This window comes from Gymnoscopelus microlampas (assembly GCF_963454915.1).
Source record: "Gymnoscopelus microlampas genome assembly, chromosome: 21".
Taxonomy (NCBI): domain Eukaryota; kingdom Metazoa; phylum Chordata; class Actinopteri; order Myctophiformes; family Myctophidae; genus Gymnoscopelus; species Gymnoscopelus microlampas.
Window position 1 is genome coordinate 13,869,123 of NC_139958.1, and position 18,931 is coordinate 13,888,053.

The 18,931-nt window shown below is 41.3% G+C and overlaps 3 protein-coding genes across 5 annotated transcripts in view; all 3 read left to right on the top strand.

Moving 5' to 3' along the window:
• LOC311038383 (uncharacterized protein) overlaps positions 1-3,284 on the top strand; it is a 35,532-nt gene extending 32,248 nt beyond the window's left edge. The window contains exons 38-41 of the mRNA XM_084047881.1: positions 495-731; positions 1,250-1,574; positions 2,300-2,399; positions 2,844-3,284. Of these exons, the coding sequence (XP_083904007.1) occupies positions 495-731; positions 1,250-1,574; positions 2,300-2,399; positions 2,844-2,927 (746 nt within the window). The 3' untranslated portion in view covers positions 2,928-3,284. The remainder of the gene's footprint in view (positions 1-494; positions 732-1,249; positions 1,575-2,299; positions 2,400-2,843) is intronic.
• The window catches only part of LOC311038399 (histone H3.2), a gene marked incomplete at its 3' end in the record, with an annotated part of 235,076 nt that overhangs the window by 34,057 nt on the left and 182,088 nt on the right, over positions 1-18,931 (top strand). The gene's annotated exons all lie outside the window — the stretch shown is intronic.
• Positions 6,053-18,253, top strand: LOC311038394 (uncharacterized protein). Of its 3 annotated transcripts, XM_084047894.1 has the most exons (6): positions 6,053-6,245; positions 11,768-12,146; positions 13,349-13,458; positions 14,476-14,538; positions 15,165-17,875; positions 17,907-18,253. In XM_084047894.1, coding segments are annotated over exons 2-4 (399 nt in total). In that variant the 5' UTR covers positions 6,053-6,245; positions 11,768-11,859; the 3' UTR covers positions 14,478-14,538; positions 15,165-17,875; positions 17,907-18,253. The 3 variants fall into 3 exon arrangements, with proteins under 3 accessions (XP_083904020.1, XP_083904019.1, XP_083904021.1); XM_084047893.1 differs by having other exon boundaries at positions 15,165-18,253; XM_084047895.1 differs by lacking the exon at positions 13,349-13,458 and having other exon boundaries at positions 15,165-18,253.

An 18,931-nucleotide genomic window follows, 5' to 3' on the forward strand; every position in this document is an offset into this window, starting at 1 on the left:
CTTTATTGACATGATCAAGTTCAGGGTTTTTATTGTCACATCACATTAAAAAAACATATATATTATGGCAGACCAAGACATTGATATGTATTACTGTATATCGTCGCTGTCGGGCAGAAACCTTGCATCTCCATATTACAGCAACTGCTTTTTCTCGCTGCTTTTGAAAGATGTGAAGGTGGTTAAGTATGTCTGTGGAGCTCAAACTTTCATGTCAAAGACCCCCAAAATGATATGTATTTGGCCCGTGGACCCCCATCTCAAAATATGTTGTTCCAGGGTCTCAAAGATTTGAGTAAAACATGTATATATTGAAAGATTAAATAGCAGATCTACAAGCTCATCATGCTATGAGCTTGAATATCTGCTATTTTTGAATAGCCAAAGTATAAAATAATTTAAGTGGTTACACAGATGTGTTCCTGGTTTCAATGGGTTAACTGTACAACCTAATCTGTTAGACTGAAAATGTTTTGTTTTGGGTTTTAATCCAGGGTCCAACAGCTGCATGGAGAACAACGGGGGTTGTCAACATCTGTGTCTGGCCCATCCCGAAGGTCGCACCTGTAGATGCGATCAGGACTTCCGCCCTATGGGAGACACCGCCTGTGTGCCCCTCCCTCCATGCACGTCTGTCAGCAAGTCCTGTTGGGACGGGAGCAGATGTTTCCTCTACTCCAGGTTCTGTGATGGACACGTGGACTGTGCAGACATGTCTGATGAAGTGGACTGTAGGTTTTCATTCAAACCTTTATTTATTCTCGAAGGAACATTGAGGTTGCACTCATTTGCAGTGCCGAAATAGCCTGTTCCAGACAAATCTGCCTTTGCAAAAAAATAATATAAAAAATAGAGATTTTATTTCTCCCTCCGAAGTTGTAAGGGACCAATCAGAGCCCAGTATGCAAATATGGGGCTGGTTTATCACCGGAGGCATTTTTTTTATTTGCCACTCGAAAATGCAGGTTCCACACAGAGATTCCAGACTAATATCTACGCAGTGATATTAGTCTGGCCATGCCAGGCTAGTGCCAAGATGCATCACAAACCAAATACAATTGCATGTTCAACACACACTTCAAATTAGGTGTTTTTAAATTTTATTTGTGCTTCTCAGACATTTTGTGTAGATCAGCTATTGAAATAATCTTGATTTTTTTTTATCACCATGTTATAGCGGTCTCTGCCATAAAGTCTTTTGGTCCTTGATATGAAAATGTTTGAGATCCACTGCTCTAAACCGCCTCAGGTCCCAACAAGATCTCGATGGCGTCGGACAAACCCAACGCTCCCAGTCCTGATCTGAAGACGCCGTCGTCCTCCTCTCCTCCTCCTGACGTCCGGACGGACTCCAAACCCCTGCTTGTGCACGACTCCTCGTCATGTGACCTCCAGCTCTGTAGCGGTCATGGCAGCTGTGTCCCGGAGGTCAAAGAGACTCGATGCCACTGTGATGGCGGCTATGAAGGAGCGAACTGTGAACAGGAAACGAGAACTAGCCACGCACCTCTGGTCCTGGGACTGATGGTTCTCGTAATCAGCTTGGCTGTCATCGTTGTCGTTTGCAAGAAGAGGTATGAGGAGGAATTCACCTTATCACGTTCCCTGTGTAGGAGAGACGGGCAGTAGACAGATTCCTGTGACATTTTGTTCAATTTAGATTTTTATCCCCATCTCCAGGCCTGGGTTCAATTCCCTTTACATTCAAGGCAATTCAGGAAGTAGGCTAAAGGGAATGTTATCTGTAAAATTGATATTAATGTATTATGTTAGAATGACTAACGATCAATGACATCTCTGAAAGAGTTGTACAATACTTATTATCAGTGGCGTCATTTGGGGTCCCAGTGGACAGTTGTCACCTCCTAGCGTTCACATTTAACCTTGATTTAGTATTTCGCATTTACCCTGTATTCATATTTTCTCCACCTCCTGAATTGTTTTTGCAGATGAATCAGATTTTTAGATTGCAGATTATAAAGTACATCTCAATCCATACCGATCCATCTACATGTGACATGTTAGAGACATGTTTTCTTGTCTGCAACCATACATTCATTAACCACTTTCAACATGGCATCCCTATTTTGGGCATGTCATTAACTTTTTTAACTTTTCTTTAAAAAGAATATACGCTCAAAACGCATTGCGATAACGTATAACTTGTTTTGCCACCCTTGTTCCTTTTTCCTGAAAATATGCCTCTGCTTATTTTGTGAACGCATGGAAGGCCTTTTATATTTCATCTAAACTTTCCCTCTGCTGCTTCAGTAATTTGAACATGTCATGCTCTCTGTAGGAGGTCTGGGAATAGAAACCCATCCATTGAGAAGGAAACTTTGATGACTGACATGGGTCCAGCGTTGCCCGGCAACCTCTATGACCCTGACATGATGGAGGTACTGTACACAGTCTGGCCAATGAACATTAATGATACAATCCTCTGTGATCATTTAACTCTTGACAGTGTACAAATGGAACCAGATGGTCCCTTGTACACACTGTTACAAATGGATAAATTAACACTGAGGATTTTACTGCTTATCTGAAAATATCTATAGTAAAAGCACATGTTATGTACATAATACAAAGAGGGCTACAGTTTTCTAAATGATTAGTGAGAGATAAGGTCTGCAGTTTTCTAATGATTAGTGAAGGATAAAAACGTCAAAGACGTAAAGTAAAAAAAATAAGGCCCTCTTCACAATGTAAAATAACTTTAGTAAAAGACTAGTGAGCCTCAATGATATACAGTATATGCATGCATACATGTAGAAGAAAAATAAATCCTCATTAAATGCAGAATGCAGCAGATTTATGATAATTATTCTCTTCTCTTCCAGGATCTGGACAGTCCAGTTGATGCATTTGTTGTTCGGGAAGAGTTCAGAGAGCCTCCACTGTTCGACTCTGTACATCCCAAATAGATGAAATTCAATGTCCAATCTGACACTGTTTTGGCAGTCATGAAATTAATTGTCTAATATGACACTGTCTTGGCAGTCATGAAATGAATTGTGCAATATGATGCTGTCTTGGCAGTCATGAAATTCATTGTCTAATATGACACCGTCTTGGCAGTAGCTATGATACAACTTTTAACTGCACAGTAAAATCCCAAGAGTTAATTCAACTTAATGTATGCACTCTTCGGAGTTAAATGAACAGAGGATTTTACTTTGTGGTGCTGTGCCCTCTCTGGTCTCTTGAGGTCAGTGTATTCAAGACTCTACTAAAACCTTTGCCGTTTTTCTACCTGTGTAATTTATTTCATCATTTGCATCTTGCTGGTCATGAATTTTAACATGGTGATGTCAAACAGTTGTTTGAAATAAATTCTATTGGAGGAACCACAAACCGGACTCTGCCCCTTCTATTATTTTATTACCAGTAATTTATCAAATAGCCATTTCAATAACTGTATAACTCATGTAATACTAAGACGTCAACTGATTGATTGAATACTTTATTAATCAAAAATGTGAACAGCACGTGTAGTACAGACATTAAGGCTGAAAGGATAGCACAAAGTCCTAGGGACTTGTTTACTTTGTGGTCCTACTATATGTATTCAATTAATCAACATAGCATAACAATAACACATTTGTCATCAACAAATACAAACACTACGGTAATATGTACAAGGGAGAAAAAGGAAAAATGGCGGCAGTGAATGACACCTCCTTTCTATGGGAAAATGCATTTACTGCATCTCCCGTTGTGGTCTCCTGATTTTTTTCAGGCCAGTTTTGAAAGAAACCAGTGATTTATATACAGTATATATATATTTGAATGGATGGTGTCGGGGGATTCCACATTTTGGTGGGAGAGTAGTATGAGCAGTTCCCCATGTTTGTTCTATATTTGGGTAGTACTAGATCGATTCCACTCACTCCCTCTAGTGTTGTGGGTGTCACTTAGCCTGGTAAACCCTCCCTCCAGAAATCAAATGGAAATGAGATTTCTGGAGGGAGGGTTTACCAGGCTAGGTGTCACTCACTTTGGAGAAGAAGTTAGTCAGGGATGAGGATATATTGAGAGCACTACCCCTTTAACTATTTTAAATACCAATCCCATGCTAATCCTTACACACCGGGAGCGTTTAATTTTCATTAATTTAAACGCGTCATGAGTACTTAATTGGTGTGATTAATTTGTGTTATGAGTAGTACAGTATTTCCACATGAGAATATTAACGTGGAGATAAAGCAAAACATAGTTCTTTTTCAAAGCGAGGTTCATTTTTTTCCACTGCAAATAAAAGCATCAACCTGTATGAATGAGGCTTCTCCAAATGTATAGTTTGATCTGAAATATTTGTGATTCATTTTCAGATTGTTAATCATCACACTCCCAATGTGTATGGACCTTAACCATGATTTAGCACTAAGATGTTACATTAACTCTGGTTTATCCCTAAGATAGTTCGAATAGAATAGTTCCCACTCCTTGGGGTGTTTCTTTTTTGTCACCGTATATTTGCACATTTTGCATGTGCAAATGCATTTACCCATCCTAAACTACTAGGTGCAGTGAGCGTCATTGTACGGCGCCCGAGGAGCCGAGTCAAGAGTTTTTTCTCCCTATTTTGAAAACTTCAGCCAAAAATAGCAGATCTACAAGCTCAACACCTCACGCTGCGAGCCGTTGTGAGCTTGTAGATTGGCTTTTTTGGGCAAAGGTTTGGTGTAGATAAAAAGAGCACTAAGTACAGAGTGAAAGGTCAAATTTACTAAGTATTGACGGTGTGGTTAAATGTCTGAAAATGCAACATTGAAGAAGTCAGTGTTGGTGTCAAATAACTGTCCTGGTTGAATGTGTGTCATTGACAGGAAACGGATGCATGTATGTTATGTTCTAACTTCCATTACATTACATTGATGTGTCACACACCGGAACCATGAATATTAATATACAATAAGATGGGTACAACATGGTCTCTTTGAGGGCCTCTGTCATGCAAGGACAGTTAGACTATTACAGTGCTAACTTCTCTTTTCATTTTTTTTTTAACTTGTTTTGGCTAACTTTTAATCTCAATTCCTACGGTCTCTCTCCTACACTGTCTCACACTCAGCTTTCCCACTGTCTCTGTCTCAGCTGTCCTACTGTCTGTCTCTCCTACACTGTCCCTCTCAGCTGTCCTACTGTCTGTCTCTCCTACACTGTCTCCCTCTCAGCTGTCCTACTGTCTGTCTCTCCTACACTGTCTCCCTCTCAGCTGTCCTACTGTCTGTCTCTCCTACACTGTCTGTCTCTCAGCTGTCCTACTGTCTGTCTCTCCTACACTGTCTCCCTCTCAAAAGTGAAGTCTCCTTTCCTCGGTCCATGGGAGGACGGTTGGCTGACTGGCAGCGGTCTGTTTGTAGAGGTGTGTTTGTGGTGACTGGTGAGCGTGCCTCTGCCTGGTCCAGACTCAGATCCCTGGGGACTATATTCCTGTTGTAACCTGTTGTTTTTCTCTCCTCCTCCTCAGTTGTTAATAATCTGACCATCCCCCCACATGCCTGAAGGAACACACCACGCCCATTCCACAGAAATGTATCAGCATTCACCTGGAGGCAGGAAAGAGGTGGGGTCTATTCTATTGTTTTGTTGTAAACAAGAAATGTGATTCACTTTGACCACTCAAGCCCTATACTATGTCGTACGACAAAGTGAAAAGCGCTGATCTACAAGCTTGTAGATCGGCAATTTGTGGCGAAGAGATTTGGTGTAGAAGGGGGGTAAAAAGGAGTGGACCATGTACAGTATAAAGCCCCTGGGAACCCTGGGGCTAAGTATATAGGGGTTTAAGTGGTTAATTCAATGTTAGAAAGTCCTATGATTACTTTTTTATCCTAGCATTGTGACTGTGTGTGTGTGTGTGTGTATGTGACTGAGTCGGAGTGATTCAGGAATCAGTTAATATAGTATTTAATAAAATCCTGGTGTGTTGCTGTACTTAAGCCATTACACCACACATGTAAAGAGTTGTGTGAGTGTTTGTTTGTGTGTGTGTGACTCAGAGCTCAGGTAAAGGTACAGCTAAGGGAGGGGTGTCTGCCTGGGTGGATGGGCAGGTATTTACAAGGGCTCCGGTTCCTTCCTCTTCCTATGCTTTTGTTCCGAATTCCTTCACTGAAAAGAGAAGTTAAATGTATTCCCACACACAGACACACGCATTTTCCATAGGCAGTCAAACTGACGAGATTTCAAAGCAAGCCCTTTCATTATAGAATATCAGCTCTACATTCCTCGCTCTGGTGAGTAGATGCATTTTGCGATAAGATAAGATACAGTACCGGTATGTTCTACCGCTAGACCTGTGTGTGTGTGTGTGTGTGTGTGTGTGTGTGTTGTCCTGCCCCTAAGTCTTTGTTTAGCACTAATCTATTGGGTTTTTGGCTGAACCTGAACAACCTGACAGACTTTGACTTGCCTTTCACAGCCATCAAAAAATTCTTTACATTGTTATCAGGTGGTCTGAGGCACATGTGTCTCTTTAGAGTTCACACACAGTAAACTCGCTAGTGTTCATTTATCCATTTGTAACTCAGAGAGCATACACATTTACGGATCCATTTGGTTCAATTTGTACACTCTCTTCTGTGACTGTTAACTATTGGTTAAGCTGTGTTATTGTGTGTATCAACTGTTCGTATTCCAGTATTCAACATATACTTGAGTAAAAGTACAAAAGTATTGGCGTCAATATATACTTAAGGACCAAAAGTAAAAGTACTCATTATGCACAATATCCCATTTCATATCTACAAGCTCACAACACGTCGCTTGAGCTTGTAGATCGGCTATTTTCAAATAGCCATGACTAAAGTGGTTAATGTATGTTTTACAAAGTAACTAGTAACTAACGTTTTCAAATAATTGTAGTGGAGTAAAAGTACAATATTTGCCTCTGAGATGTAGTGGAGTAGAAGTAAAAGTACAGAAAACTGAAAATACTCCAGTAAAGTAAAAAATACCTCAAGATTACCTCAACATTTTACTTGTACAGTACTTGAGTAAATGTATTTAGTTACTTTACACCACTGATTTCTAGTCACTCTTTGAGTACAAAGTTAGAATGTAGACTCATGGTGTGTTTAACCACAAGGACAATGGTCCTTTCTCAACAATGATGTGCTGTTTTAACAGGCAGTGGTTGTGGCACTTTTTAACCTGTTGAATGAAGTAGGTATTGTATTTCAGTTCCGCCTTATTTTATACTTCTGTTTGGTGTTTTAGCCTCACAATGTGCTCATAGTCTCAGATTTTTTTTTGTCTCTTGGGTTTTAGGTTTTATTACATGAAGAGATATTTACTGTACTGCGAGTGAGTCGTCATTATGTCATTCCTACAGTATGTTTGGATTTCAGTTGTGAAACCGCTGGCTTGTGCCATCTTGCTTGCATCACATAAGTCGCACTGTCCTCTCAAATAGACACTGGTATCTTTGTTTTGTCTTGTGACAAATGCAAAAAGCTGTCCTCACTTTCCACACAATATGAAAATAAAAATGACAGCAGCAGATAAACAACTACATTTACTATATAAATATAGTTCTGCATGAAAGTCATTGATGCATCATCAAAGGACAACTTCACCCATTTTCAACCTATGTTCATATAAATGGTCCTCACTAATGCTCGTGACAATATGGTACCATTTTTCTGTACTCAGTCTTCGTCTCAAAGGAGGGCTGTGGACAGTTCAGAAACCCACCTACCAGTGACTTCATCGAACGGGAATCCAAGCTAATAGAAACGGCAGGCTTTCTATTCCTGGAAAGTTGGTATGCTATAGTAGAAGCCATTGTTCTTGCATCAATACAAATCTAATTAGATTCTTTTTTAAAGATACCTATCGATGTCACTGGTTTCCGAACTGTCCACAGCCCTCCTATGAGACACAGTAGATTTTTTAAAAATAATTTTATAATGAGCATTAGTGAGGACCAATTATATGAAGATAGGTTGAAAATTACTGAAGTCGTCCTTTAAGCTCTGTATCACTGTCCTTTAGGTCAAACTGGCTGGATGGGGAGCATAGATGTTCACACCATAACCCTAAATCTAACCCCAACCCCAATAGGACCCTGGGAACACATAAGAATGACCCTGTTGGGGGCACGGTGGCGCAGTCAGTAGCGCTGTCGCCTCACAGCTAGAAGGTCCTGGGCGATTCCCGCAGGGGACGCTGTGGGCGCTGGGGGCATGTTCTCTCCTCCGCATCATCAGTGCCCATACCCTAGGTGGGGTTGGCGAAAGGGCCTCTCTGTGTGGAGTTTGCATGTTCTCCCCGTGTCCCCTAGGGTAGGTACCCTCACAAAAACATCCAGTAATCCTGGTCACTATACTGCCTCCCCCTGGCCAGCCGGGGCGCCTGATGGAGGGGAAAGAAGCTGGTTGGAATAACGTGTTCATTCCACGCGCTACGTCCTACCGGGGAAACTCTCCCCTGTCAGGTGACAAGAAGGTCAGTTGGCTCTCATGCATTGAAGGAGGCATGAGCTCGGCCCTGGCCTCCCTAGGTTGGCAGAGGGAAGGTAGGATTACATAGACAATTGGCACTGGGTGTAAAAAATGGGGTTACAAAATCGTAAAAAAAAAGAAAAAAAGAATGACCCTGTTGGATGTTAGCTAGGCGACTACTGTACATCCATGGCTGGAGAGGGTTCCTTCCCTTTAAACCTTTGTTTCTTTTGGTTGTTTGGACTACCAATCAACAATAGTAGGCATGCTCTACTCAGTGCCAGTGGTACAAAATGTCAGGCTTGGGTTCAAATCCAATAGAACAGTAAAGTTACATAGTGCAGCTTTAATATGTATTTAATAATACAATAAATAATAATAAAATCCTATGAGATTAGTAGGTTGGAGGACACAGTATGAAAGCTGAGAGGGAGACAGCGTAGGAGAGACAGATAGTAGGAAAGCTTTGAGGGAGGCAGCATAAGAGACAGACATTATAGAAAAGATGAGACGAAGACGGTGTAGGAGAGACAGACCGTAGGAAAGTTGCAATGGAGACCGGGTATGAGTGACAGACGGCAGGAAATCTGAGAGGGAGACATCATAGGAGAGAGAGAGACAGGACTCTGCTGGGATGAGACCTCATCCTAGACCAAGGGTTCCCAAACTTTTGAGTCCGCGACCCACCCAAAATAATCATATTTGAACTGGGGACACCCCACCCTGACAAGCACTTGGAATTGTAAGCATGACATTTAGTTTGACTCGCTTCCACAGATCAATATTGTGAAAATAGTGGAACTAAGCTCACAACGCCTTGCACTAGATTGGCTATTTTCACAAAGTTTGCCTCTTTCTTACGTAATATTTGCCAATTTGGTATTAAAAAGGTCTTAAAAGTCATTAAAATGTCTCTAGAAATGTGCAGATACCCTACACTTATACTGATGGCTGGTTTGTTTATTGTTGAGTGAGAAAACAATGTTGCACATTAAGCTAATCATCTGGGGACCCCCCCAAAATAACTTGGGGTCCCCCCTGGGGGTCCCGACCCGCAGTTTGGGAACCACTGTCCTAGACCAGCATTTTATAAGTGTAGGCTATAATCCTTATGATACAGTCCAGTGGTTTTTACAGTGCTTTGTTTGGATTTGATCATTTAAATGGGACTGACCTGCTCATACACACAGTAACTGTTCATTTATCCATTTGTAACTCTTGTTAGTGTGTACACATTACATTTGTACACACTCTGAGTTAAATTCATATGTACACTGCAGGTGTGGCTAATGGAGGGCTTTGCCAATAAGGGCGTTTTCTGTGTTGTGGTTCCTCTGTGTGAAACAATGGCTGATCGCTGTGTGTGTGTGTGTGTGTGTGTGTGTGTGTGTGTGTGTGTGTGTGTGTGTGTGTGTGTGTGTGTGTGTGTGTGTGTGTGTGTGTGTGTGTGTGTGTGTGTGTGAGAGAGAGAGAGAGATGGGTATATGTATGTGCATATGTTCATCTGTCAGAAAACATACATTTATGCATACTGTACATGTGTATAATGAGCATATGTTTGTGTCGTACATATATTTTTGTGCACATACAATTGCGTCTGTCTGCCTGTCTGTATAGTGTTGTGCATGCATTTGTGACTTGTGTGTTTTTGTGGTGGTGAATGTGCATGTGTCACTCTGCCTGTACAGTGTGTGTGTGTGTGTGTGTGTGTGTGTGTGTGTGTGTGTGTGTGTGTGTGTGTGTGTGTGTGTGTGTGTGTGTGTGTGTCAATGTACATGTGAGTTTGTGATGTGTGTGTGCGTGCGTACATGCGTGTCTGTCCAGAAGATGCGTTTTTGTGCGAAGGTGAGATGACTCCAGACATGATGCCACCCAACAGTTCATTAAAGGGATAGTTCACCCAAAAAATAACTTTTCCTATCGATTAGTCACCCATGGCGACTTGAATTCATGGATATTTTTTTGTTCTACAAGCTCACAATGTGTTCACATTGTGAGCTTGTAGTTCTGCTATTTTCACTACATGTTTTCCCCACATCAGGGACGCTAGGTTTTATGTGGGTAAAACAAATCCCAACATCAGACCAACATGAGAATGTGGGATGGGGTCTGATGGCTGATTTAAGCAGTCACACCTGGCTCGAGTCAACCTAACTGGACTCAGAGCTGGGTGTGATTACACACCTGTGTGCATCAAGGTGATCGATGCACAAAGGATAAAACTATCTCCCGTCCACGGCTGTTCCAGCCTTGTGGAGATAAAAAAATAAGTCATCCCCACACACATTCACCCTCTGACATGACAGGTCTGGTATCTGCGTTTTGTGTTACATTTATATACCTAAAACCTTGACTGTCGTCTGTCCTACAGTTGAGCCTGTCTCTTTTGTACAGTGTGTCTAGTTACTTGATGAGCCTTTTGGTTTGAATGAACTCTTCATTGAATGTAGGACAATGGAGAGTGCTGAGTTTATCTGGAAAGCAGAACAGAGAAATAGGATACCGTGCCACAGTGTCACATGTTTTTGGGGGACTCTCCATTGGGGAATAAGTCTGACTGTTATCAACCAGCACTGACATGAACTGTGGTTGACTGTTTGTTGAACAGACTACCAGAGAAATATATAGGCTTTAAATGACATTTTAAAAACCGTTTTCCAAGACTAGCTTAATTTCCATGTGCAGTGGGTGCATGTTGTAACATTACTGAAGGCTTTAGCTCTTTGTTGATGCTCATTTCACAGTCATTGAGCAATGCTGCGGCTGACAGCTTGCTAGCTGTGCCAATGTGCCAGGCCCTCACAATTACTGACGTCATTCAAAATGCACTTTTGCCGCCAGGCAAGACAGTGTGTTGGGACTGTGTGCGAGATCATTTTCTTTTGTTGCATTTCAGCGTTTTGAGACGCTCTTCAAAAGTTGCTTACGTGTGAAATAAAATGGCTTAAATAGCTCCGATGTAGTAGCTACATTTGAAAAAAAGGTGTTAGGCAATTGCTGGTAAGGTGTTAGTTACCATGTTTTGTTTTGAGCTCCACTGTTGTAGCACTGCCTGTTGCTCTGGTGTGCACAGCAAAACCATGAGTGCAGCAAAGGAAAAGGCATGTCTCTGCTGGTGTTTAGCTGTCTATTAGAGGCTTGTTTTGTGTGTGTGTCTGTGTGTATGTCCGTAACGAATCTTGCAAACTACTGGACAGATCGTTTGATCTGTTGATGACTCAGCTGTAAAACATTTAGGTAAAAGTGGCACGTAATTCTCAAGTGAAGGCCAGAGATCATGATTGTGAGTAATGTCAGCTTTTTGTCTTTTTCAGGGCCACATCCATCCTCCAGCGCATCGATCTACACATCTCTTAATCTAATCTATCCATCCTTCATCTTCACTCATCTTGCCATCCATCCTACAATGTCTACCTCCCTCCCTCCGCCCCAGCCCAGAGGCATTGACTTCAATTTGCCCACGTGTGGGGAGATGCAGTGTAATGGGCGTGGTAAGTGCGTGGGCGCCCCAGGCGGCGGCAGTGAGATGGTGTGTGACTGTGTGTTGGGGTACAGAGGGCACGACTGCGAGGACACGGTGAACGAGGCAGTCAGCTTACCGCTGACGCTGGGCGTCCTGGCTTTCATCATCGGAGTCCTGATCCTGGCCTTCATCGTCGCTAAGATACGGCAGAAGTACAAGAGGAAACGCAGGTAAGAGACTTCTGTGTCTGCTTTCACACTGTCAAATCCTGAGGAGGGGGAAGGGATTGGTCACAGATGACTCTCTTAAAAGGGATAGTTCACTCCCAAAATGACTTTTTTTCTATCGATTAGTCACCCAATGGAGTCTTGAATTCATGGATATTTTTTAGTTTTTGTCTAATTCCTAAGCCAATAATTTGACCGGCAGCGGTTCCGATAGGAGACACAAAAGTCTCCTTTGTCTCTCAAACTTAACGTCCATATCAAGAACAGTCGGAGAGGGTTTGCCCCGTTATTTAACATTAAAGTAACAAGCACTCAAGAAAAGAGGAAATTACCTACATTTTAGAGGCAAATCTTTCCAGTGAGAAAATGGCAACTGGAGTCATCAAAAAAGTCAACCAAGAACAAGATTTTTGTACAGGATCTCCGCTGGTCAGTAGAATACTTTGAGGACTCTAACAGGAGCACTCATCCAAGGTTACTTCAACTATGCATGAACTTCATGCTACCATAACCACAAAGGCCTTAAAAACAAGGCTCCAGACACCCGAAGACAAACTGGTAAGGCTACTGCTTGACCTTACATCTGCAACTCATTTAACCCCTGCTCACTTTGCTAGGGTCAGATGGCTCAGGGTAGAGGACAGAGTACAGCAACTTGCAATGGGCCTGGTCTACAAGATACACTACACCACAAAGACACCCATGTACCTGTCAAAATACTTCACAAACGTCAATGCAGTCCACAAACACAACACCAGAGGGAGCTCCACTAATCACGTCAACCCAGATTTGGCTCTAACAAGGGGTTAAATTCGTTCTCCTGCTATGCCACAGAAATGTGTACATATTTTTGTTTTCAAACTATTTATATGATGATTTGCATAGTAGTGTATATTTATACAAAGGACCCCAATGGAAACAAGCCATAGGCTTTCAAAGGACCCCAATGGAAACAAGCCATAGGCTTTCTTGGGTTTAAACTCTTCTTAGCAGACCTTGTATTGAACTGTACTTTCCTGTGCTTTTTTTTTTGCAAACTGCTAATAAAGTATTCAATCAATCAATCAAAACTTGTTGCTGGAGTGCAATGGCCACTTTGAACAAACAGGCCTGTGTATTTAACCACAGAGAATGAGCACAAATGAACTCTCAGCTGGTAATATTTCTGTTTTTAATGTCCTGTCGTCCTGGAATGTGTTCTGTAGTATAGGAAGCAAATGCTGCTGCCTAACGCAATGGACCAGAGCTAGCTGCTGTCGTGCTAGCATGTCTGCCCCTTCCTCTCCTGCTAAAATCACTGCTGCTGTTACAGAATGTAAGACCGTGATAAACTAAACAATGATTGTATGTATGGGGATCTTAGTTTGTATATCACAGTGGTGGCTCCAGGGAATTGTGATTGGGAGAGCTTTGGGGGGGCTTTATTGTTTAGAGCAGAGGAATGAGTTTAGGCAAACAGGCGATAATGAATGACACTAATAACTTAGTTTCATAGGCCACATAACATAAATATACATTACTAAATGTTTTGTGTTATACAACGATTATGTAATAAGCAGAAGCTTATTATAGCATACAAATATGATGTCATAACTTAGTTTGGTACTAGAAGTCAGTCAATTGTCTTTCAAATGTATATTTAATTAATGTATTTATTCCATAAATATTTATAATCACAGTAGGGTTAGTGGGGAGGGGGGCTTACCATCAACCTTCAACAGCAAAACAAAAAGAAGCTCAATATAAATATGATAATGTAATATACAGTATCTGTATCCATCGATATGACCCTGCAAATAATCGGAGATTGGACATTGGCCATAATTTCATAATCGTGGGTTTATCTCTAGTTATTATCCCACCAAACGTTATAGGATAGACCCGCCTTACCTGTGTCTGATTGGCTCCCTGGCAGGCATAGTTTTACTGAGGTTAGCTTTAGGTATAGTTTTACTGTGGTTAGGTTTAGGCATAGTTTTACTGTGGTTAGGTTTAGACATAGTTTTACTGGGGTTAGAGATAGCTGCAAAAACGAGAACTGTCAATCACAGTGACTAGCCTACTGGCCAATCGCAGCGTTTTTTTTTGCCTTGAACTGCGGTCCATAACGCGGAGTGGAGTGGTGTGTGACATCTAGTGGCTGATTGTTTATAGCACTTTGAACCACTTGCCTGCACAGCTTCATTTGATTAAAATGCACTGGAGGGGAACCATCTTTCTGCACACTGTTTAGTGGTGAGCTCAGTGCCAACTGCTTGTCTTATGTAAGCACTTTGAACCATTCTGCTGTCAGTCACACCGAGAAGAAATTAATTGTGTGTTTGCTCAACAGGAGTGAAATTGCTGCATTGAGACAGGGCTACAATGTGGTTCTGTAACATGGATCGATGTCAAGGCAAGTGTCACACTGAAACAAACTGACAAGGACAACAATTAATGACTGACAACAGTTGAATGATGAATAAACTGTTATTTAAAGCAATCTGTATGGTACAGTATATTAATACAATATAACATCTGCTGTGGTGGTCTCCCTACTCTTCCATTGAGACATTTAGTGTTCAACTCAAGGGATTCATAACATGTTTGTTACCCACACTTTGTGGGTGGAGGGTATATTGCTTCAAGTGAAGTGCAAATGTCACATCCAGTGTGAACGCAACAGTGTGATGCTTTTATCACATCACAATCACATCCTGTGTAAATCCACATTAACACTCTCAGTAGCGGTATTTTTATACTTGCCCAGATCAGCTAATCATTTTAGAATATAAACCTAGTGCAGGCATCAGGTAAATTGATTGTATATAATTGTGTGAAACATGTAAGTATGTGATGCATTATGTATTCTTTCATTTTCTTTACATTGCCTATGTTATGTACCTCCTTATGTCTTTTAACTCTATTATATATTGAGAGAGACTCAACTTGGACCAAATTGGACAGAATCAATAAAGAAAATATAAGGGATAGACAATGAACTCATCATACTGATCCTCTCCTTCCTCTCGTCTCCTGCAGGGACACCAATAACCTTCTGATGGTAATTTCCTCATCAACAGAGTAACAAACATGAGGTGTTGTAAAGACATTGGATTTCATCAGAGGAACTGCTTTTTTAATAGTATCTATGTAATCTGATAGACTAAAGAGGATCCAACCTGCTACCCGATTGGCTCCCTGACCAGCTCAACCAATGACATCCTAGAGAGACTACATTGTAAGACATGTATTTATTCACACAGCGGCAATGTTCATCATATTCATCATCAACTCTACCCTGACTCTTGAGTGAGAGCAAAATGGCTGCCATGTCATTATGATCAATTGCCATAGTTTATGCAATGTCCTGCATGCTCATAATGATGGCGTTCATTGAGCCTCTTCAACACGTGCTTGACCGACAGACAGACCGACTGACTGACCGTCAGACAGACAGATGGCCTCGTTGCAATAGATTCAGATTTGCTTTGTAGATCAACTAATAATACGTCGCTGTCAGGAAGAAACCTTGATATGATGCATGTGTTAAATCTTTTTATGTTATAAATAAATGGTATTTTTCATCCTTTAACCACTTAAGCCCGATTCTATACTAGGTCGTACAACAGCGTCATGCAAAAGTAGCATTTGTGAGCTTGTGGATCTGGTGCTTTGAAAGGAGTGTCTGTGGGTTTTATAAATATTTAACCAAAATAATGAAGTATTAACACAAGCTTGTGACTAAATAACTGCATTGGATTCATTGAACAGTTTTTTTTAAATTATATTTCCTGAAAAGTAATGTGTTTTTTTACCCTATGTGTTGGACATACAAGGTTTCTGCCTGACGGCAACGGATAGTAACAGTCCATATCTGTGTACACGGTGAAATCCATACTTAATCCATTCGTAACTCTGAGAAGTAGTCTCGTATAGACAGATTGGAGACAGGGACAAAGACTCACAGGGGCCCCTGGGCCATTTATCATTGAGGGCCCCCACGCTACCCAGAATGGGCTGCTGGGTGGCCACGCACACACACATTACTTGGATTGTGGGTCAAGAAAGCACCTGTAGAGCGAGACCTGTGTACAGGATTTACAGTCTAAAAGGGCCCTACAGGAGGGCCTGTTACGGCAATATAAGAGGGGTCTTAAGCTTTTTAGAGTATTAACATATACATTTGAATGAATTGTCATTGTGGCCTGAGGCTGCCCAAATGGCCCTGATCTATAATCCGTCCATGATTGGAGATCTCCGCCTGCTGATCAATGTCTGGTGACATCTATATTCAATGAAGGGGCTTATATACTTTCATTAAAAAAAAATCAATGCGGGTTAATATTGAAAACAAATCTGTACTTTCACTCCACTATTATTTGACAACTGAAGTTACTATTTACTTTGTAGATTTTTATTTGTATTACAAAACGCATACATTAACCACTTCAGCCCTATATACATTTCGTTCATTTGAAAATGGCAGATCTACAAGATCTCAATGCGTCGCATTGTGAGCTTGTAGGTCTGCCATTTTCAAATGTTTTTGTACATTTGAAAACTTGTGAAATGGGACATTCTGCATAATAAGTACTTTCTACTTTTGGTACTTAAAGGACATTTTGATACCAATACTGTTTTATATAGGCTAAAGTATTTTTTTTTCTACATTGCTGCTTTGATACTTTTACTTAAGTAAAAAAAATGTAGTACTTTTCCCACCACTGCTGGTGTCAGGTAGGACACCTACTGATAGACAATGTTTGAAAGTAATTTGAAGCAGACGTTGGACCTGATTGGTCACTGTACTGTAGATGCAAGTTATTGTTTTTTTGTTGCAATTACCTGTCTTTGTCAGGAGAGGGAGACAATGGACCGATTGAACTATATGGCTTGATTAAAACGTATAGGCATAAAGCAGGTACTGCAGTTTTTTTTTATGCCTGTGACTTCCAGCTTATCAGGCAAGCTTTGCTAACACTGTGAATTATATCCTTTTATTGAATTGGAGTCTTTGACACACAATTGACTGAATTACTGTTGCTTTTCTGACTAAGGATAAGCAGGGGTATTATAGCCTGTATAATATCTAAATATTAGCCTCCCACAGTAAAACAAATCTGTTAATTTAGCATTTTGGCTTATTGCTTTGATGAGATCTGTAATACATTGGCATACGTGGCATGTATGAGTGACAGAATAGAATTGGTAAAATCCTCAATCTTAATTTAACTCAAATGTAACTAAGTGGACTAAGTGGAATGGGACCTCATTTGAAACAAGCTCAGTGCTTTTGAGTCTTCCAGTTTAGTAGACCTCGTATTGTGAATTTGTACTTCCATGTACTGTTGTTCTCATGTCTTACTAAATAAAGTACATCAATCAATCAATCAATCAACCCATATGGCTCCATTTACTGTATTTACATTTTCTAAGGTCAATGTGTACACTTCCTGAGTTACAGATTTTACTGTATATTGGCTAAGTTTCTTTCTCCAGATATCACAGCATTACATTTTGTTTGGTGATGGATTGCAGAATTATCCTTGATCTAGATCCTAGAATGGGGACATTGATTGATTGATTGAATACTTCATTTGTCAGAAATGTAAACAGCACGAGGTACAGTCACACATTATAAGGCTAAAAAGATGAGACAAAAAAGTCCTGGGTACTTGTTTCCATTACAAAGTTGTCAGTCTACATCATGTGTGTGTCAGCGCCGCTGGTGTGTGTGTGTGTGTGTGTGTGTGTGTGTGTGTGTGTGTGTGTGTGTGAGAGTGTGAGTGAGTGAGAGAGAGATATATTTGTCTTTGTGTGACGGGCAAGGGAAGGGCATGATCACATGTAAGAGTGTACATGTGTTTATATAGTTGCGTGCCATCTAACATATTTTTGTATACAGTATAATTGATGGACTCTGATCTGTGTCTGCACACGTGTGTGCCCTCTCTCTCTCTCTCTCTATTTGATGAGTCATGATGATGGATGTAGACACAGTGATGACACCTTGACATACACATCTAAGAGAAAATCAGAAACTGTCACCTAAACCCGGACAGATTTGTTTTCAATACTAACCCTCATTTAATTTTTTAAAGAATGTCATTTCTTTAGTTTTTTCAAAATACTGGCATAGACGGGAAAGAAGGAGGGCGGCTAAATACAGGGGAGGCATGCGTTAATCCGACTATGTGGCATCCGCGTGCGGTTAGGGTTAGGGTGCGGGTTTGGTTCGGGTTTACTGTTTAATGTCGGAGCACTGCGCTGTCGGAGGAATGCGCTGTCGGACTAACGTATTGCACCCCAAATACAGACCCCATAAGGGACCCGGCCAACAAAGTATGGAAGGTGTGAAGTGGTTTAACTGCCTCTGTGCCGTAGTATCACCATGAAAATGTCGTCACGACACTAAATAACCTCATGCTAAATCACACATTCCAAACGCGTGTACGGAAAGCTATTCTGACGCCAAATCATCGAGGACAGGTGTGCCGACAGCGAGGCCTTGAGGCTATTGAGGTGTGCCCGAGGCCGAGGGAGCCGTTAGGCGAGCGGGTGCCCGTGGCGAGCAGCTTGTGGCCTCGTGCGTTGGCAAGCGCCACTGTCCAAGTTAGCAAGTCACGGTGGACGGAATAGATTATCGCAAAGGTGGCTAGCTACAGGTCACTTAACCCAAGATTTGCGTTTACCGTTGGCTTCGTAATAGCATATACACACCTTCGAAACTGTGCTGATCTAAACTGGTTTCCGCTAGCATGCCAGAAATGGTTTCTATTCCAGTGACACAAAAACATGACCATTTG